The sequence below is a fragment of the Monomorium pharaonis genome, chromosome 1 (genome assembly GCF_013373865.1).
Source record: "Monomorium pharaonis isolate MP-MQ-018 chromosome 1, ASM1337386v2, whole genome shotgun sequence".
NCBI lineage: Eukaryota > Metazoa > Arthropoda > Insecta > Hymenoptera > Formicidae > Monomorium > Monomorium pharaonis.
This window is the reverse complement of record NC_050467.1, coordinates 37,803,063-37,825,172: the sequence shown is the minus strand read 5'-3', so window position 1 is coordinate 37,825,172 and position 22,110 is coordinate 37,803,063. Positions and strand designations below refer to the sequence as shown.

Here is a 22,110-nt window from a genome sequence, read left to right as displayed (position 1 = left end):
TCGTCGGGGCACCGTTCTTTTTTTCTTTTCTTCTTCGTCCGGTGCGATGCCGCGCTGTGCCGCTTCTCTCCTCACTTCTCTCTCTCGCCCTCTCTCACCCCTCTCTCGCACACTCTCTCTCGCCCTCTCACTCTCACTCTCTCTCTCTCACACTCTCTCTCGCTCTCCCTCTCACTCTACCTTTACCGCTTCTTCTCTGCTTCGTTACGCTTCGGAAAAAAAAGCGTTTTCGTGTATAACACGCGGTCCCGACTTCAGTCTTTCGGTCTATCTCTGCGACTTGTGATTAGCGTTCCGTTTGCAGAATCTCGAAATCCCGACTGATGCACTGCGTCGAATGCGAGCGACGATTATTGCTTGTTCGGTATACACGATTCGCATGAAAGACCGACAGTACCTAGATGGCGAAGTTATCGTGGCGTCCGCGTCCCGTCATCAGGAGTCGTCTTAAAGCGATTTTCATGAGGGATTCGCGGTCCAATTACAAAGAACGAAACGCGCCAGCAGATTTATTTCTTTGCGGCTGAATTTTTTATACTTTCTGTCCTGTCCCTTTTATATTTTATCCTCGATGATACTCGTCTTCCATTTCAGTTTCAAATAATATAATATAACGAGGGATAAAGAACAGACTCGGAACGAAATCATGCCATGTGGTTCGAATTATACATACGTCGTCATACGAAGATTCGACCAATCTCCGTGTGCCAGGTGCCAGGTGTGGAAGCAAATCGAAACTGAAGCCGTTACTTATAATCGATTCTTTATTTCAAAACTGTCCCACATAACGTTTTAAAAGTGCTAATGCAGCTCTGATATTTTAAATATCAAAAAATTATCTCTTATCCCACACAGCACACATCTTTCAGAAAACTTTTTGAAAGATATGTGCTGCATGGGATTATAATCTTAATTGAGATTCAATCGTCTGATAAAATATAAATTTCGAGATTGTACATATCAGACAATTTTAAATTAAGATTTAAAAAATAAAATGTATTAGAAGATTGGCTGCGGTTTGCATCGTTTATATAGCTTATTTCATGGATTAAATTTTAAGACCGCGGTCTAATAATGCAACGTAATCATTACATTCGGATAGTGTCATTGACGCTTCTGATCGGGTGTTGCAATCGCTTCGCAACTGGCAACGAGATGCTCGGCTTTAAGTTTAATTAAACCTATTAATGAAGTTGCACATCTGAAGATATATAAAATTATAATTTTATTGAGAAAGGCGAAGAACGGCATATCGTGTAACGTATACTGCTCAAACGTTAGAACATAAAATTAATATATCAGTTTTACATAGCGCAATATGCGTCGAGAGCGATTTTAACAGCCGTCGGTACTCCTTGCCAGTATTCTTTTCACGGACAAGCGAGCTCCTTCTTCTGGGATATACGGTACTTGCGGCAGGCTTCCGGACAATGGCGCTCTAGGTAGCGCCTTTGCGAGAAAGCCTTAAAGCACACGCCGCAGCGCCACTGCCACTGATGATGATTGCGTGTCCTTTGATGCGCGCGAAGATTCGAGCTGCAACAATTCCAACGAGATTAGTTCGTCGCGAAGCAACAAGCCTTTATGGAAAAAACTATGAAAAATTATTGGAAAATTTAAATTCAATATTGTACTCTCTCTTGAGAGATCTCTTTACGATAATCAACATTCTAAATGACGTGAATCTCTCTCTCCAACAGAACAAAAATAAAATTTACATTATGAGATTATAGCTCTCTCTCTCTCGCTCGCTCTCTTTCTCTCTCTTATCCCAAAAATTTCATATACAGATTTTTTATTCCTCTTTTAATTTCTAATAAAGTGCTTTTTCTCTTCAAAATGAGATAGATTCTCAATTCATCTAGGTTTCTTATCGACGAAATAAAACCTGGAAACTGAGTTCCTGTGTCAAAGTCCAAAGTTTAACTCTCCGGAGCTGATGGATCTACTGTCAATTATAAATTTGAAATTGTTATTAAAATAAATTCTCTTATTCATAATATTCATTCTCTTTTATACAAATTATTTCTTGAAATAAATTATAGGATCTTTTAGTCAATATAAATTAAATGGGGTTCATAAATCCAACCAAATTAGTAACTGTATTACAAAATTCTATGTCAGCTCCGGAGAATTAAGGGAGTCCCGTTGTACAATCGTACGTACCGATCAGCGAAGGATTTATGGCAGACCGGACACTCAAAGGGCCGCTCTCCGGTGTGCAGGCGCAGGTGGCCCTTCAGCACCCACGGCCGATCAAAGCTCTTGCGACAGTATGGGCAGTAGTGCATAGTTTTGTTTCTCTTCCAATGCTGACCACCCTCCCGGGCAGACGTCGTCTTACCTACGGCGACGGTAGTCTGCTCGTGCTGCTTTTGCTTTGGCAGCAAGTACAGGGCCTGCGAAAACGTCTGCGTCTCGCAGCCGTCGGCCACGACCTTCGGCTTGATCGCACTGGCGATTTTTTCCGGGTCTATCGTCGTCACCGCCGGTCCAGCCAAACCCTCCGCTTTGGCGGAGAATCCCGACACGTCGTCAAGAAATATCGCCGACACCTTCCTCGTATTGTCGGCCACGCGGCCGTCGATCGAAGCGGCGTGATCGTTGTTATTTCCGAAACGCTCGGCTGAATTTAATCCCACGTCGAAACCGTTGGTCTTGTGGAAGCTGTAACGGGTCACGATAGGCAGCCCGGAGCAGGTCCAGATGTTGCTCATTTTGGACGTCGCGTCCTTCGCATGGCTCTTCCGCTTGAGATCCGTGGACGGTGGCAGCCACGGGAATTCGGACTCTACAAAAGAAAAGAAATTGATTTTTCCGTCATCAAAAGCGGGCACGATATTTACTGCCGGAATAATTGAGAATGAAAGGATTTCTGAAAGGTTTATTGCCACCTCGAGCATGGAAAGTAATTCTGTAACAAATAAACGAATTGAAAGGATCTTGACAGAAATTCGTTCCACATAAAATGAAAATTTCACCTCATCGATAGTTAGCAATTAATCTTGAACTTTCGAAGCACGCCCTTCTTATGTGTATATATAACGAGAAAATTTAATTTCTCTTATTTCTCTTTCTTTCCCTACAGAATAAACGAAAAAAAGCGATTGTAAACACTACGTAAATAAAGAAAATTAAAATATAAACAAAGTCCCCCCCCATATATTTACTTAACCACATTCCTACCGCATTCGTATCGTTCGTGAAAGATTATATTTTCGGTACCTGTTTTTTTAAAAAATAATTTTTATTTAGATCTATCGGGACCCTCGGGAGGATCACGTGAAGATAAGAGCTACGCGGCGTGGTATCCGTAGGCTGTTTATTATCGCGACTATAGTCAAGGTTGAACTAACGATCCCCCGATTCGTAATTTCGATAATGGTTTTACAGAAACACATGGCAAGCCTATGCCTCGAGCTATTCTCTGATAAAGATCGTCTCCGTTTCCGAAGTGATTTTACTGGTATGCATAAGATGTACCTTTAAAAAAGTAGAAAATACCTTCGCTCGACTTGTCCGTCCTGTGATATCGTGCCATCGACTTTATCAAGCAACGCGGCATACTTCTAAATTATAAGTAACTTTCTCTGTACTATGCTACAGTTCCCAAGGAGCGCGAGGAACTTCCTTAGCTTCTAGCTGAGCAATATGGCACTGCCGTGCAGCCGATCGGCTATTGTTTTCTTCAGTAGCGTATTACCGACAGCTCGTACTTGCCCGATAAATATAGTTACAATAAGATGATTAGGACTTACGAATTATTAATTTTCTTTTTCTGTTTGATATTAGTTTGTTAATTAATTTGCTGACGTCTACGTGATATCAGTTTGCTAATTAACTTGCTGACGTTTATCCTTCCGATTGCTTTTGTTGCGGCATCTCATATAAAAAGTCGATTGTTAAATGAGACCAACATTGATTATTATACACGCAAAATTACTTCGAATCTTTCCACAGTTATTAAATAGAAATCTCTATTGTTCCTATTACATATTTAAAATGTTCTGTATTTTTCAAGTTTTATATACATTTTTTGCTTGAAATTTTGCTACAATTTTTATTATATTCTTACAAAATTTTCATACGTTTGACTGAAGATTCTGAAAAGGAAAACTGGTAGAATTAATATATGTCCGTTCGTGACGAATGTATTTACATGAGATTTCTGAAGGTTCTTCTCTATGTTGTCAACAGCGACCTTTAAGTGTCTTGATAAGTAATTCCTGTGTGGTGGAAACAATGATCTTTGAACGAGAGTGTTTGAATCCAACGTGTCAGAAGCGCTCCAAACGGCGTCGTGATCAGGTCAAGACATATTTCCTCCTTTTAATGCACAAAAAATATATCTGAGCCTTACATGTACATAAGAAATTTCACTTACTATGGTGAGTACCTATGTTTTATAAATAAAATTTGCATACTTTATTCTTAAAAATAAAAATGTATTATTTTAGAAGAAGTTATGATTAAATATCTCAAACCATTTATTTTATACAATATTTAAAATATATTCGTCCCCTGATAATAAAATATAGCATTTTAATGTCTAGGTAAAAACGCATACAAAATAATTTTAGTATTATTTTTATTTGAAAATATAATGTATAATTATATTGTACCATAGATTAAATCTATTTTTGAACATTATAAATTTTAATTTAAAATATTGTAACACATAGCAATCTTTAAAAAACTTTTACTCAAAAATTAAATGCTTACATAACTGTAATATTAGAGAGAATTATTTTAGCATAATTATACATATTGTTGAATACATTTTAGAAATAAATTTTGTAATTATTACAGTAAAAACTATTACAGTATAATATTACATAATTCTTATTCAAGCATTTTTAAATGAAAATTTTATAAAGAAAGTTAAAACAGCAAGCATGAAACACTATTTCAATATTATTTGTAAATTATGATAAGTAATTGAATAAATAGATTTATTATAATTATAATTACGAAATTTCTTTATAAAAGATATGCATTTTGCTTCTGTAAAATATAACAAATGTGAAAGTTTCTTATCTGGATATTTAAAGAATTGTAAAATATTAATATTTTAATTCTAATTTTAATTTCTCGAAAATGTCGCGAGTTAATCGAGGCCTATTGCGCTATTATCGTGAGTAAGGTCAGTAATTTTTGTGTGACGCGGATTATCGCGCCTGGCGCCCAGTATCGTCTCGTGAGTTTTGTGATTTTTAAAAATATCGAATTATTACACTACTGACTACTATCGTCAGTTTCGATTCAATTTTGGGACGTCCTGCCGGCGGGATCGTAGAGAAATGTTGTTGCAAAAATTTTAGTGAGTTGCATTAAATATTTCTATATTAATGATTACATTTATTGTTTCACGAACATTAAATTTACTCTTGAAATTTATCTATTTATTTGTAACAAATATTGTGATAAATTTCAGTTTACTTTTTCGACAGAAATGTAACTGAAAGCATATGAAGTTTATTAACGATACATATCTATATTTAATTTAGTTAAAAAACATAAATTGGAAGAGCACCAAATTAATAAATTATTTTGTTTTATTGTAATGAAATTTTAATTTGTTTACAGATCATGCGTCGTCTTATAATGCTATTATTTATATGCAATTTAATTTATCCTTGTTATCTTTTTTCTAAAAAAGGTAAGATAATATTTTGTGCAATAAAAAAGAAAAAAATTATTCTTATTTTTAAATTAATTTTTTATACACACACACACATACTCATATCTTTTATTTGAATTTGCGAACAATAACGTAACAAAATATAAATTTGCCTGAGATTTTGTATAATTTCTTTATTTGTATTTTAAAATACTGACAATATAATAAAAATGTTATAAGGATCACCATTTTATTGCCCACACGAGTTTTTCCAATGCGATGATGGCAAATGTATTCCACTCGAAAATAAATGCGATGGCACAATCAATTGTAATGATGGATCGGATGAAAATGAATGCAACATAGTAAGAATTACACAGCTTATATTATTTTTTACCAATTACATTCAAAATTTTTATTTATTATTATATTTTATATTTGCGATAGTTTTTCAAGCTAAACTAGCTTTTACTTATTATAATTAAGCAGCATTATGTTGCAATTATTCACTTAAAATTTCAAATGTTTTCAAGAATCTCTAATCTGCAAATCATATATCTAATCTTCATTTTTTTTCTTGCTAAAAGCAATAGTCATTTTCTTTACTTAATTTTAATTACTTCTTTAATTAATTTAATCAACAGATGATCCTCTGACAGAAAATTCTCTATCTCTTTAGAAAGATTCTTCAAGATAATGCTTTATCCGCAGAATCATTTATTTAAAAATTTTAGTTCTCATTACAGCTCAGGAATCTTCGTTATATATATCACGCTCGAATATCATTTCAATACCGAATAAAGTTCAATCAAAAGGATAATGGTTGATATTCACAATCCGATTTTATATAGTTTCATATTTGGTTACAAAGGTCTAGCCAACTAACAAAATAATAAGATAATCTTGAATATAAGTTCGGACTATGAATACAGGCCAAATGTTTTGATTCTAACTGCTTAACGTGACATTGGTATACCTAACACTACACAGATATACTACACGTAGTTTACTGAACGACATGATTTCTTTCCGTTTCTTAGTTTATCACATGCAGCAAAAACGAATTTAAATGTAAAAATAACCTAGAATGTATACCGTTAACGAAATATTGTGATACAAAAAAGGATTGCACAGATGGAAGCGATGAGCACGAAGACTGTGTGCAACATGTGAGTGAATTTTCGTGGATTTTTTTTACATGGCCGTAGCATTTATTTTTATTTATTTTGTTTATTTATACTATTTTGCTTCTTTAATAAATTGTAGTAATATATTTCGTCGTTTTTGTCGTTACAGGTGAATTGTAGCGGCAAGTTTATGTGTAAGGACCGACGTTGTATACCTGAAGAATGGGTTTGCGACGATGCCAACGATTGTTTCGACGGCAGCGATGAATGGAATTGCGGTAACTTTGATTATTATTATAAAGATATAGATTACTAATGATAGGATAAGGGAAATAAAAACTTAGCCATGCTTTTTATATCTTTCCAGGCATAAATAAAACATTAACTAAGAGAGAATGTAAAACTGAGAACTCTCATTATTGGTGTGCAAATCAACGATGCATAGCTCTTAACTTAGTATGCAATGAAAAGGATGATTGCGGTGATGGATCAGACGAAGGTTCCGGTTGTGAGTATGCTACTACATTTCAGCAAATTTTAATTATTCGTTTTATATTTTATTTGTACATATTTTTATTACATTTTTTTTTTATTTTTATTTTTTATTAAGGTATTTTATTATCGATTTTTTATACTATCTTCTATTTTTAAAAACAATTTACTGTCTTTGATAATATATATAATCTATCTATAATCTGATTATAATTTGTTGTGATATTACATTACATTATTTTCTTTCAGGTGCACAATCCAATTGCTCATCAGCGGGATGCCATCATCAATGCCAGCGAACTCCTAAAGGACCTAGATGTGTCTGTAACCCGGGTTATAAATTACAAAACAATAATCACACTTGCGATGGTAAATCTGTGGTAAACAAAAGCGAGGATTGCCTTTCGTTTGTCTAACAATTTTTCTGTTTTGTAGACATCGATGAGTGTCAGATTTATGGAATATGCGATCAAAAATGTGTGAATTTCCAAGGGTCGTATACGTGTACATGTCAAATGGATTATTACTTAGATGACGACAAGAAAACTTGCAAAGCGCGTGGTAAATTAATTCGCAAGTATTTGTGTATATTTATTTATATTGGATATTTTAAAAACGATTATCTTTATATTTCAGCTGGCGAGGCTACATTGGTGTTCTCTACAGACACTGCGATTATCTCGATGTATGTCGAATCGAAAAAATATTTTCCAGTGGCGACAAACTTAAGTCACGCTGTCGGTGTTGCTGTGAATGGCGACTATATATATTGGTCTGATATTGAACAAGGTAACGAAGTCATTGTAAGAAATTCTCTTGAAACCAAACATGAAATCATCGTCACAACAGGTAAGCATCATATTAATGATACTTATGAATATAATTATAATTTTTGTATATAAATTGTTGATAGAAATAGCTTTTCGATATGCCATCTGTCCCTTCTTGCTCTATTAATATAAGATTATACTTATAATAAGTATAATAATTGATTAACTGATAATGTATGGATTATGTTATACATGTAATATTATATTACTGTGGCAATAAAATTATAATAATTATATTTGATTAATAAATTAATGTATTAAATATATTAAATAGTACATATCTATAAGAAAAAGATAGAACGTTTCCCTTTTTTGTGAAATAAATATTTAAAATATTACATATTATAATTAAACGTTTTTATTTTACATCATATCTTTTATATCTTTCTTGTATAAAGGTTTGTCGAAGATATCAGGGATAGCCGTGGATTGGATCACAGAAAACATATATTTCACGGACGAAGGTTTCCGTCGTATTGGAGTCTGTACAAACAATAGCACGTATTGTACCGTATTAATCAAAGAAACTGATAAACCAACAGGAATTGCTTTGTTACCAACTAATGGGTAAATATCATACACTATAAAAAGTTACGCTCAAAAAAATTTTCTCGTAATAATCTAATGATCTTATAAAATTATCAGAAGAGAGAGAGAGAGAGAGAGAGAGAGAGAGAGAGAGAGAAAGAGACATTTTTTAATTTCATTTGATTTATTATTTTATTTTACTTAATTCTTAGAAATATTTTATTTCAAGTCTATTTTCTAAATTTTACTTGAAAAGATATAAATACAATAAAATTATTTTAATATAAAAATATGTTAAATCTGTTAAATTTATAGAAAAATGTATTGGAGCGATTGGGGTTCCTTTCCACACATAGCAGTAGCAGGAATGGACGGCAAAAACAATCAAGTATTCGTCTCTGAAAAGTTAGGATGGCCAAAAAGCGTGACTATTGACTATCCGAATGAGCGATTATATTGGGTGGATGCTAAGTCAAAGATAATCGAATCAATACATTTAGACGGCACCGATCGAAGAGTTAGTGCTTTGTTTTTTATTATAAAATCTTTTAAGATATAATTAAAAAGATTAGATAAAATACATTTATTTAATTAATTCAATTACAGTTAGTACTACACGATATAATACAACAACCATTTTCTCTGGCCGTTTTCGAAAATAAATTATATTGGAGCGACTGGGAATCCAATATGATACATTCTTGCAATAAATTTACTGGAAAGGACTGGCATATTTTAACTCGGAGTGATAATAAACTTTATAGCGTGCATATAGATCATTCAGCAATAAAGCCCAAAGTATGTATCATACTATACTAATGTTTATCTTACTGTGATATGATGATTTCTTATTACAAAAGGCAAATAAGGAAAAGGTATTATCGTTCAATCCAATTTCAGTTTAACAATCCCTGTCAACACAATATGTGTTCTCACTTATGCTTGCTGAATGAAAAGAAACGATATACGTGCGCCTGTACATTAGACAAAGAATTAAACGCCGATGGTCGTACTTGTCAAGGTAAATTCTAAAAAAAAAAAAAACAAAGAAATACCAAATTTTTAGGATATATTAATATATATGTTGCATTAACAAAATTGGGACATTAACAAATCTTTACATATGTATGTGTATATTTCTAAGTAAGCATTTAGAAATATAATTTCAGAGGTGAAGAAGAAGCAGCATTTGATAATTTTTCAAGGAAGAACACTTATAGACTATTATCATGAATTGATAGGAAAGCCAAAAATGGTAAACTTTTTACCACCAAAAGGACTATTTATAACGAAGATAATGTCTGATCCGCTTTCTGGTATATCAAAAAAATTATTTTATCAAAAATATTATAAATATTATAGTCGTCAATCTCTAACAACCGGTTTTTGACATTAATGTCTTTTTACAATTAAAACTTATTTAGGTCAGATAATTATATGCTCTGAGAATTGGCCAGAGACACATATCGTACGCTATGATCCAACCAACAACACTACCAAAGAAATAATAACGTTCAATATAGTAGTTCAAGAAGTAGCATTTGATTATGTTGGCAATAACTTCTATATAATAAACCCATTAAACCAATCTATAGAGGTACACAGTGTGAAAACCCAGGCAATGACGGCTTTTTATTTTAATGATATTGTTCCACGCTATATTACATTGGCACCTGAAGAAAGGTATGGCGTTATATTTATTACATTTATCATTGACGAAATAATTATTATTGTTGATGTTTCTTAACAAAACAATTATAACATAAAAATTGCAATTATATATTGTAGTAAAATGTTCGTGATTGTCCGAAATCAGCGTATATATTCTCTATATGAGATGCAAATGAACGGACTCGGTGAAAGAAAGTTAATTAAGGAAGGTTTGAATTACATAAATGGTCTGAACATGTACTATGACAGAGACAGTAAAACACTTTTTGTGAGTGATATATCCTCAGGTTACATCTTGTCGCATTCGGCCGAAGGTTCGCAAAATTTTTATAAACGTTTAAGTTTTGGATCTCATTTTACAAATGGGTTTTGTACATTATTAACTATAAATTAAAATAAATTTTATAGTATAAGGAATGTCATGATATTTATATGCAATTTTATTTCGAAAAATACATTTGTACGACTATCGTAAAAATATCAAATATTAAATTTTTAGATACGCGTATTCTTCGTACTGGACTACACTTCCCTAATAGTCTCACTGTTGCTGGCGATAATATTTTTTGGATTGAAAAATATTCTGTATTATATTGGACAAACTTTAAAAGCGCTACTACTTCGAATCATAAGAGTGTTGCATTACGTGAGTTTGTTAATACTTGTTTAATAACGTAATATATACAAAAGAATTGTCTATAAAATGCCATCTGTTTAGATTTGCCAAGAAAATCATCAAGAGATATTGGTCTGTACGCATCACAACATCAGGATCAGTTTGTAATAACTCTGCGCAAAGATAATATACAAGAAAACGGTTGTCAGAAAAATAATGGAAATTGCTCACACGTCTGTTTGCCCTCCTTCATTAATTCATTTGTGAGTATGCAAGTTCTATATCAACGAAATTATGTAATGTGCTAATTATTCGACGAACACAATGCATATGTCTCACATACAATTAAAACATTGTTACATTTAATCTATATTATTTTATTACGCTACATTATATTTATCGAAGAAATTTAACGACATTTTTATATAACAATTACTTCCAGATTTGTGCTTGTCCACCCGGATTAGAGTTATCAATTGATAATCGTACATGCATTTTGCATAATGAATGTCTGAAAAACCAATATAAATGCACCGAACACAATATTTGTATACCAAATGAGCAAGTGTATGTTTAATTAATATTTTTATGCGTAATCTATAAAAATAAAAGATAATTAATTGATTTATTACAATGATTTATTACAACATGATTTATTACAATTGATTTATTACAATATTTTTATAATTGTAATGTTGTAATATATTTTTATATGTTTATTACGCGAATTTATTGATATCAATTGTTAAAATTTCGTATCTTTGTATTTAATATTTTGAAATATTACATCTTATGAGTTTTATGCATGACACAAATATTATAAATACTTTTAAAATGTAATTTATTCAGTTGTGACGGAATCATGCATTGTCCAAACGGTGAAGACGAGACGAAAAACTGTGCAGAAAGGGGGAGATGTAAAGAAAATCAATTTATGTGTAAAAATGGCGACTGCATTAGTTTAAAAGACCATTGTAATTCTCATTACGATTGTATCGACCAATCGGACGAAGACAACTGCGAAAAATCGAAGTGCAATAGTGGTAATTATTATAACAAGCATTACATGAATTTTTTTTATCCAGTATCTAAATGCAAACATTAAATGAATACTTGAATGAGTAACTTTTTTTTTAAATGCATCTGGATTAATTTTATACAGTTGTGGTTCTATTTATGCTAAATGCATGTATGTTTCTTCTAGATGAATTTCAATGTTTATTTTCTAAGACGTGCATACCGAACATCAAAAGATGCAACGTGCACTTTGATTGTGAAGATTTTACTGATGAATTGAATTGTAAAAGGGAGTGCTCTCCGACCGAATTCACGTGCAATAATGGTGCATGCATTCCGAAGTCTTTAGTATGCGACGGCGAGGTATCAATAATATTAATATTAATTATATAATGCTTTATAGTTTAATGCACTTGCTATATTTACTCGCAGTTTATTCCAAAGGAAACAAACGTTAATAATTGTTGCATATTCTTAAAATGTGTGCAATTGTTAAAGAAATTACTAGAACAAAATTGATAAAAATACATTTCAAGAAATTGACCTTTTATTTTCCAAATCAGGATAGGATAGATAGATTTTTCAGATCTTTTTGATTAATTTCTTTATTCACAACTTTTTAATGCGATTTTATACAATTATTATTGTATTTAAGATCGACTGTAACAACGGAGAGGATGAAAAATGTCATTCAAACACGACATTATGTGAATCTGGGCAATTCCAGTGCGCAAGTGGTGGTTGTATAACTAAATCGCTGAAATGTGACGGCACCGTCGATTGCTACGATGGCAGCGACGAGAAGCATTGCTTAGAGAACGTAAACTATTTAACCAATTGCACTTCAAATGAATATCGATGTCTCAATTCTAATATATGTGTACCGAAAAAAGTAAAGTAAGTTGACGATTTTTAAATGTAAAGATAATTGGTGAATAATATGCACAAACATCAAAACTTTACTTTAAGTCAATTTGATTTCGTGAAAATTTCTTATGGTTCTTGCTGCACAGACAGATAATCATAATCTTTAGAAAAAATAAACTATCTTAATCTTAAAAATGCTCTATGTTTATCAATTTTTTTCTCTGATGCAGATGCAATGGCATAAGTGATTGTCCGGAAAACGATGACGAGCACGGTTGCTCGGTTTGCTTCCATGATGAATTTGTCTGTGATAATAAAAGATGTATTCCAGAGAATTGGGTATGCGACAAGACCAACGATTGCGGCGACAATTCGGATGAAAAAAATTGCGACGGTAGCAAGAAGATCGTCATTGAATATGGCAAATGTGATGAATTTCGATGTTCTGCTGGCTCTTGTCTGCCATATAGCAAAGTATGCGACGGGATTCTAGACTGCCCAGATGGCAGCGATGAAAATGGGAAATGCCGTATGTAGTTAATTTTTCTTAGGCTATTAAAATTGTCTGTGCTAAAAATGTTTTTGACGAGAAACTTAACGAAATATCTAGAGTTTTTATTTTTAAAGTGCTCTCGAAAATCAACTCATAAGTTTGTAAAATACAATAAGAAAGTTATTATAAATATACATTGATAATTTGATCTTATATGAAACTTAACGAGAATTGTAGATATAAATAAAGTCCAAAAATTTCAAAAATTAAACAAATTAAGTTATGTATAAAATAAGATTTTATATCAAATTAAAATTGTGAATGTATATAATGATTTTCCTATTACACGGTACGTACACACATGTATATATGTATATTTATTTATTATAATATGTGTTATATATTTTTATATTTTTGTGTACAGTAACGGCTTGTGTGATGAACAACTTTTGTAAAGGTATATGTTACAAGACACCAACAGGCGGAATTTGCGGTTGTCAAGATGGATATCGTTTAGCTACTGACATGATTTCTTGCGAGGACATAAACGAATGCGAAAACCATATTTGTTCGCAAATTTGTCGGAACACTATAGGTTCTTACGAGTGTTTGTGCAATAACGGATATATTCTTCGTAATGATACAGTTTCTTGCAAAGCTGTCGGTAAGTTGCAGTGTGATATTATGTAATACAAGCTGTTTCAAATGATAAATGTCATTGATGATCATTTAGGACCGCCAATGGAAATCGTTGCTGTTACTGATAATGATATTAGGACGATCTCGCTTAATTTACGTTTAGTTAAAGTGATCCATTCATTATCGGGCTGGAGTATAAGTGGTCTTGACGTAAATGCGGTTCACAACTCTGTTTATTGGAGTAATGGTTAGCCTTTTTATTTTAATCTTATGTGCAAATTATTAATACAAATTTGTCTAGAAAATATTAAACTAAAGAACTCCCCCAAATCATCCATAAAAGATTGGTAGCATTTTTTAAAAGAATTGCGTTTTAGCTGATTAAATATTGTAGAAGTATAATTGCAGATGAATTCGGTGCTGTTACTAAATTTAACGTTAAAACAAAGGAAATATTGACAGTTAGAATTGCCCACCGTCCACAGACACTCGCGGTCGATTGGATTACTGATAATATTTACATCAATGATAACGACCGTCCGAATACGATTAAGGTATATGTATATTTTTTCTTCTCAACATTAAGTTAATATTAAAAAATACTGTAATTTAAATACTTAATTAATTATATAAAGGTATGCAACTTGGAGAAACAAAAATGTGCCACTCTGATTTGGCTAAAAGATAAGATAAAAGTAACGTCCCTCGTAGTTGATCCAATTAACAGGTAATTTCTTTGCATTTTGTCTTTAGTCTTTTTTTACTTTTTTTTGTCTAAAGGACTTTATCAATCTCAGTTTCAATATGACAGTCGTTAGTGTTCTGCAGAACTCAAAATCGTTCTTGATATTGTAGATGGCTATTTTGGTCTGAAGTAACTTTTGAAACAGATATAAATACATCCAGCAAAATATGTCGAACAGATATGACGGGTGCCGATATGAAAATTTTTGATACCGATTTAGGCTTTGTGAATGGGATGGCAATCGATCATATAAACTCTAGATTATATTGGTCGGATTATAAAAACATCATGTCATCTAATTTCGATGGAAACCAACGCAAGTCATTCATCCATTCAGTATGTTAATATATTCATTAAAATAATCCAGTTTTTATAGTAGACTTTTTGTATATATAATAACACTTTGTGCAGTTAGTGGATAAATGATTTGTTTCTAACAAAATAATTTTTTTTTCTTAGGCTTTCCATCCATTAGGTCTCAGTATTTTTGAACAGACGCTTTATTGGTTGAATTCAAATGGTTATTTGATTAGCTGTAAGCTATACGGTAAAATATCGTGTGAAACATTAGACATAAGCACACTTAATATTCATAAATTCTTCACCATTCTTCATACTTCCAGACAACCTATTGGTTTGTATAAGAATTAAACAATTTCATAATTAAAATGTTATTTGTACATTAATCTTAACAAAATTGTAAAGTAAAATTATATAAATTATATTTGTAAGGATATTTCTAAGTCAAATTACATAAATTATTTATTTTGTAGCTAAAAATCTTTGCGATGAAAAGTACTGTGACTATATGTGCGTTCTAACAAAAGACGGTGCAACGTGCATTTGTTCAGATGGTAAACGGATAGAATCCAATGTCACTTGCGAGATAAAAAGTGATCTGAAGTTTATTAAGAATATTAATTTGTCAAGAAATACACGAAACATAAGTGGCGGCATTTATAGCATAACAATAATCGTATTATTAGTTGGTGTTTCGCTACTGTGTGTTTACTATTACTATCAGAGAAACAGATTAAAATCAATACCAGCAAGTGATCTTAGGTATGTTTTAAGTTTTAAGTTTTATTTTAGTGTTGGATTTAACTCGGAATTTTAGGTCTTTAAGTGTAATTATATATATAAAATTATTACTTATATATAAAAATATCGTACAATATTATGTTACAGTTGCAGCAGCATTCGCTTCCAAAATCCGTCGTACGATCGAAGCGATGAGGTTGAAGTAATGCTCGACTCCGTTTCTCCTGAATTATATCCCGGACAGCACGAATATGTTAATCCTATTAATGATAAATGTATAAAGGTAAGTAAAAGATTTATACTTGAATGCATTACCTAAATGTTTATTTATCCATGCGAAGTGTATGATTATATAAAACAACTATTGATTATAATCAAGAATAGTTTCTACAACCATCTATATAGATACAATAAGTTATTGCAGATTTAAATATTTAGCATTCTTATGTAGGCTGCGATGGAAAATAGCACACAAAAATCAGATAAATGCTTGGAGGAAAAGGATATTGAAGAAACAGAGAAACAGGATGCGCTGATTTATTTTATACAGAATTCGAAATAATTTAAGTACAGTCGACAAAATATCGCAAAAATTAAGGTCAAAATGAAAGTTAAAATTAATAAGATCTTTAACAAGATCATTTACACAGATCTTAACAAGATCTTTTACGTTGAAGAATTTTTTAATGTTTTGTATTTATTAAATTAGTGAATATACATATATCTATAAATGCAAAGTATATATAGATATCGATATATATACGTAACTCAATTAACTTAAGTATATTGCCTACTATACGCGGGTTATTAAGTAGGTTATAACAGATATAACCGCATAATTTATTATTAAACATTTCTTACGCGTCTTACTTTGAGTAAATGTTGAAAACTAAAATGTAGCTATTTAAAATATTGTTATATTGTGATTTATGAGTTTTTCAGATGTTTTTTTTTCATCATTTTGGATATCTAACATCTTTTCGTATATCGCTTTTAATTTATTACGGTTTGCGTCATCGATTTCAGAACAAGTATCAAAAATTTGCAAAACTTACTTAAATTTATTCAATAATAACGCCATAGCGAATCGAATTTTTTCCCGAGCTTTTCGGCCATCTCCGTTCGTTCGTGCATAATTACAATTACTTCTAAATTTGAATTTAACTTTCTCATCATGTCTCTAAACTTGTGTTGTAATACGCTGTATTTCTCCTCAAGTGCTTTGTATTTCTTAGAACACATTATACCAAGTTCATAAGAACTAGCCGCAATTTATTCAATACTGAATCAATTTATTCAACCGATTAATCTCTGTTACTTTTTGGAATCTCGATTCACGATCGACTTGTTCTTGCGTGCACGATCCGCATACCTCAACGTATTAAGTGTCTCATCCAAATTATAATCAGCAGGACTGACACAGGCAACCATAAAAGTCATGGAGTTACCGCCTAAGGAATCTTGTAATAGTCTTATAAGTTTACTATCCTTATATCCGATATAAGTTCCAGAAGCACCGTCACCAAGTTGCGAAATGACATTGCTTAGAGCCAGTAGTCCTTTGTTTATGTTTACACCCTCTTTGAACCGTTTTTCAATGGTTTGAGTCTTTTCACTACGTTCGGACCCCGCTCAAATCAACCGAATGAAATTTAATTCGCTACTGTTGCTATCCTGGGATTATCTTTCTTTTGCTGACGTATATATAACTTAAATATCTTGTGACTACGACTACTATTTGCATTCATAGCTGTTGCTCCATGTTACGCGACCTATGGAACCTTGGGTCAAACATTCTAATGTCTCATGAGCATTTATTACTTGTTTTTCAGTTACACCAACAATTTTTATGCTCTTTCCATCCTCTCTAATATCTAGTATGGACTGACTTTCCTGCTTATCGGACAATAGATCATACAATTGCTCTTGATATAATTCGATAAACGAGACTGCAACTTTAAAGCTCCAATCTTTCTTGGATTTGTTTCAAATATATTGTATATAACTCTTGGAATAATACCCTTTTCTTTCACACTTGTATAACTGGTACTTATGAAATAGGTTTTATCACATCCAGTTTGTATATGCTAATTTTATAACCAGAGAAGAATTAATGTTCTTTTCTGATTGTAGCTTGTTCTGATTATAACCTTGAAAAATATTATCTAAGAATCTCTTAATTGGAGAAGAAGTACAGCATATTACAGCACCTGGGTAAAGCTTAATCGAAAGAGATGGCCGATACAATTCACATTCCGATCTTATAATTGTCTTAAGTTTAGTCATGAGGGTCTATCTAAAAAATAATAGTACAGAGTCTAAAGATTGTAAATAAGACGATTTTGAATATAAGAACAAAGTACATATAATCAACATCTTTATTAACATTATGTACATACACAATAACGTATTTATAAAATTAATAAAGTTAGTTTTAACAAATATATACATATAAAAATTTCATTTTTGTACAATTTTTTAATATAATGTAAATATTAAAATTTCCCTCTTTAATATATATGGTTTTGCATTTCATTGCTTATAATTATCGCATGATCTCTCAATGAAAATTATATTTTTAAAATTTTATTATTATTAAAATGCCTTAACTTTTGTTTTTATAAAATTTCAACATTTGAAAATTACTCAGAAAACAAATCCAACGTTATATATGAATAGATACTGATGTCAAGACTTGATTCTCAATAATTCATTATCAATATTCACATGTAAGTATCGTTATACACAATAAATTATATAATGAAAATAATTGATACAGTATATATTTGTACATTACTCTATGTTATCATTTATTTAATTTATATTGCAATTCTCTGTATTCTTTTAGAAGTGTCTCATTTTATTATAATTAATTAATTAAGTAAGGACTATCAAGAGCACCAACTCCTGCCACTATCCCGCCTTCATCTTCGCTTGCTGATTTAGTTCTTAGAATATGTCCAACTTGTTCATTTAGCATTATCTCATTGTTATTCCTAGAAACAATAGAATATGAGAATGGTATTAATCATCTATATATTTCTTAGCAAACGATTAAAATGCAAATCACATTCCGCTTACCCTATTATTACTCCATAAATGCCAAGTTCTGTTATAACATCCGATATATCAATGCTGTCTTTCGACTCTTCAGTAGCACGCACCAAATAGTTTTTCTGTAAAGGAGGATAAATACGATCCATGAGAATCCACGCCGTTCTCTCTTGAGATTCCTTCATCGTATTTAACCACGTCCTTATATTCTCATTATACACATTATTCCCTCCTCCTTCTCTTTGTGGTTTGAGAACAAATTTATTTGGTTCATTTATACCCATTTTTATTGTTTTTTCTCCATCATCACTCTATCATTAAAACGAATATATTATTTAGATTATAAAACGCTGAAAATTTCAATCTATACAATTGTCAATCAATTAAGCATTTTGATAAAATAATGAATAGATTACTTACAAAATCTAATGTGTATAGACCAGTAAATATTTCTTGAACTTTAGTAACAGATGCATCATCTTTTAGAAACTTTTTTAATACACTAGACTGAGCTAGAGATTGTTGTACCTAATAATATACTAATTTTTAAAATCTTAATTACAATAAATGTTGTAAAATTTATACATATACAGCTATAACAAGTATAATAGAAATAAAATCTTTTTGTTCATCATTTCCTATTATTCTAATATCCCATGTAATTTTTGTATAATTAACAACATGTAATTTACATTTTTTTTGTTTATACAAATAAAGGTTATAATATTTTACATACTTTTTTAGTACCTGCTAAATGATACTGTACTGATGGACATTTTATTGCACGCGAACATTCTATTAATAGTCTAACATCCCACTCCTTTTCTGTAGGATAAGCTTCAGGTTCGTAACCGGAACGATAATAAACTACAGCTACTACCATATTTGAACTAAAATAATTGAAGTGATTCATATATTTCATATTTATTCAATGTTTCAAATATTCTTTATTCAGTATTCATTGATTTCAGATAAAAAAAAAATCTTTAACATTCTGAACAATTATAATAAATTTTAGATTATTAAGATTATGCAACTTACACAATTAATTCTTTATTTGGTCCCAATTTTACTTCTTCCGATGCTAAGCTCGTTAGACTTTTTCTAATAATCTTAATCTTAGGATATAATTGACGAATTTGAAACTCGTGAAGCCTTTGATCGCTTATATTATAAGTCACATCTTCAACAATAAATAATATGACAGCCCTGAAACATAACCTTTATTAATTTTATATTAATATGAAATATAAAATCTAAAATAAAATTTGCTGTATTATTTGACTTACTCTAGATTATTGTATAATTCCCATGCGAGTATTAAGCCTTTGCAAAATCCGACAAGAGCATTATTTTCTGGAATCTTATGTATAAATGACAATAATTAATGTTAATAAACTAAAATATTTTCAAAAATATAACAGCATAAAAATGGCAGTTTTTAATTTAGTTTTAAATTTAGTATGTTGCAATGAAAACAAAGAACGTATAATATATTATAAATGTTTGTTTCTTTAAAAAGTTATGACATTTAATTTACTTGTTTGCATGCTTCTTTCATATATCCCAATTCTCCTAATATGTACCTATAAAAAATACATTTTCATTAAACATACATAAATAAAAGACTATTCAAGCAATAAAATTTTCTTATAATAAAAATTTTCATAATTCACTTATGATATTCAGATGTAATGGTAGCTAAAGCAGCAAAGCTAGTTGCTACCGTGTTTATTTCAACTTGCTTTATTTGACGACCAGCATCATGCAATAAGTAATCGGATCTCAACAGTCCCAAGCTTATATTCTGTAAAAAAAAGAAAAGAAAGATTTGTTTTCCATTTTCAAGTAAAGTTTGACAGATTTCCTTACTGTGATATCCATATATATTAGTATTTAATGTTACATACCTGGCTGAAGCCTTTTTCATGTACTGTCTCATATATGTGAAATAGCTTTGCTGTAAATGGATCGGCTTTAACTGTGCTGAATCAAATAACATATGTTTATATTATGATAAGAGAGAAGTTGAACTATAATTCTAGTGACAGTACCTTTTTAAGCTGCTTGTAAGAAATTCTTTGTCATAAGCAACCTTATGAATAAGTTCATTCAATAAAGTCTGTACATTTTTTGCAGTTAAAAAAGATTGTCTAGGAAAACTTGATGGTAACAATGTGACAGGTAATATTTGTACGTGGTCTTTGTTGAAGTTCTTCTTGGATCGCATGGATATTCCTAAGTAACAACATAAAGTTTTGTTACATAAATCTGTATAAGTGCATCATCTAAATTGTTGTAATAATTTTATATTTGTGCTATTGCCATGAATTTTTTACACTTAAAAACTTTAGAAAACAGCGACAATGCTATTTGTATATGCTTATTAGAAATGACTTAATAGTCTTGTCAGAAGAGACAAAATAGAATTATCAGGAGTAGGTCTTCTAATCATACATTTATCAGTAACATATTTCTTATCATCAAAGGAAATAATCACCATGCATAAGCGCCCAATCCTTTGCTTTGTCCACGCTGTCTTTCAGCAGCTCCTTTGATAGAGGAAGCTGGACACAGGGCTCAAGCCGACAGGTATTCATGACAGAATTCAATAAAATCAAATTAGATAAAAATTATTTATGTTATCACGACCGTCGTTTTTAGATTGGTGCCTGATTCGTACTAGTCACGCTGTCGACGTAAACAGTGGTAAATAGTAAACGTCAACGTCAACAAGTGCTCGTCGGACGCAACGGAAAAAGCGATCACGGCGTCATCTCTCGTCAAATCTGACTATCTAAATGAGACAGAGCAAAGGATATATTGAAAAGACAGGGTTGTTGTTTATGCACAATTAAAATATTAATTTAATGCACCGTAAACAACGTAATGTGAAATATGTAAATTGTGAATAAAATGTCATCCATGTAAGCTACAGAGTTTGGTCACTTTTAGCTTAAAAAGTTAAAAGTTAACAATAGAGTTAAAAAAATTGATCGTAATCGCGTGATCATTTCCCGCCAACTGCAAAGCGCCGCGCGCGCGTCACTTCCGATCTGAAAGCGCGAAGTAATACGTGAGTCGCCGAATACGTTGTGTTAATACAATGGCGCGCGGAGGGGAAAGTCGTGATGTGCGACAGAGTGTTTACCGGTAACGCGATCGTATATTATCTCGCGAGAGATCAGAGACCTGTTAGAGCGCATCGCACGGAGACAGTGCCGAATATCGATCTTTTACGTTCGCACGGTCGATCGGCGTCCCGTCTCGCGATCGTTAACCTGACTCGCGACGACGTATCGGGATGAAATTGGCCGATCGTTTTCGACGCTTGCGACCTAACGTACGCGACAAGATCGAGCGGTGGCCT

The 22,110-nt window shown here is 31.6% G+C and overlaps 3 protein-coding genes and 1 pseudogene across 5 annotated transcripts; 1 reads left to right on the top strand and 3 right to left on the bottom strand.

Moving 5' to 3' along the window:
• Window positions 1–33: 33 nt before the first annotated feature.
• On the bottom strand, window positions 34–4,019 carry LOC105834652 (zinc finger and BTB domain-containing protein 24). 2 transcript variants are annotated; one of them, XM_012677303.3, is made up of 3 exons: window positions 3,505–4,019; window positions 2,167–2,791; window positions 34–1,536 (listed from the first exon to the last, which is right to left on the bottom strand). In XM_012677303.3, exons 1-3 carry the CDS (start codon window positions 3,563–3,565, stop codon window positions 1,371–1,373), a joined length of 852 nt encoding a protein of 283 aa, XP_012532757.2. In that variant the 5' UTR covers window positions 3,566–4,019; the 3' UTR covers window positions 34–1,370. The 2 variants fall into 2 exon arrangements, with proteins under 2 accessions (XP_012532757.2, XP_028047335.2); XM_028191534.2 differs by lacking the exon at window positions 3,505–4,019 and having other exon boundaries at window positions 2,167–3,101.
• Window positions 4,020–4,202: 183 nt separating this feature from the next.
• On the top strand, window positions 4,203–18,126 carry LOC105834654 (vitellogenin receptor). The gene is made up of 32 exons (XM_012677307.3): window positions 4,203–4,388; window positions 5,587–5,659; window positions 5,861–5,985; window positions 6,661–6,789; window positions 6,917–7,025; window positions 7,115–7,255; window positions 7,489–7,608; window positions 7,675–7,800; window positions 7,876–8,088; window positions 8,468–8,636; window positions 8,913–9,114; window positions 9,204–9,395; window positions 9,498–9,618; window positions 9,767–9,913; window positions 10,022–10,280; window positions 10,386–10,582; window positions 10,768–10,914; window positions 10,987–11,147; window positions 11,327–11,451; window positions 11,734–11,927; window positions 12,089–12,264; window positions 12,557–12,798; window positions 12,999–13,297; window positions 13,686–13,925; window positions 13,995–14,147; window positions 14,309–14,454; window positions 14,536–14,627; window positions 14,756–14,981; window positions 15,105–15,279; window positions 15,419–15,707; window positions 15,834–15,969; window positions 16,138–18,126. The coding sequence occupies exons 1-32, from the start codon at window positions 4,386–4,388 to the stop codon at window positions 16,246–16,248; spliced, it is 5,238 nt and encodes a 1,745-aa protein (XP_012532761.2). The 5' UTR covers window positions 4,203–4,385; the 3' UTR covers window positions 16,249–18,126.
• LOC105834655 lies at window positions 16,264–17,972 on the bottom strand (annotated as a pseudogene).
• Window positions 18,034–21,494, bottom strand: LOC105834653 (glutathione synthetase). 2 transcript variants are annotated; one of them, XM_012677304.3, is made up of 11 exons: window positions 21,241–21,494; window positions 20,795–20,978; window positions 20,651–20,726; window positions 20,417–20,547; window positions 20,281–20,326; window positions 20,030–20,103; window positions 19,782–19,949; window positions 19,477–19,630; window positions 19,161–19,268; window positions 18,768–19,051; window positions 18,034–18,682 (listed from the first exon to the last, which is right to left on the bottom strand). In XM_012677304.3, exons 1-11 carry the CDS (start codon window positions 21,338–21,340, stop codon window positions 18,556–18,558), a joined length of 1,452 nt encoding a protein of 483 aa, XP_012532758.1. In that variant the 5' UTR covers window positions 21,341–21,494; the 3' UTR covers window positions 18,034–18,555. The 2 variants fall into 2 exon arrangements, with proteins under 2 accessions (XP_012532758.1, XP_012532759.1); XM_012677305.3 differs by having other exon boundaries at window positions 20,486–20,547.
• Window positions 21,495–22,110: the final 616 nt, after the last annotated feature.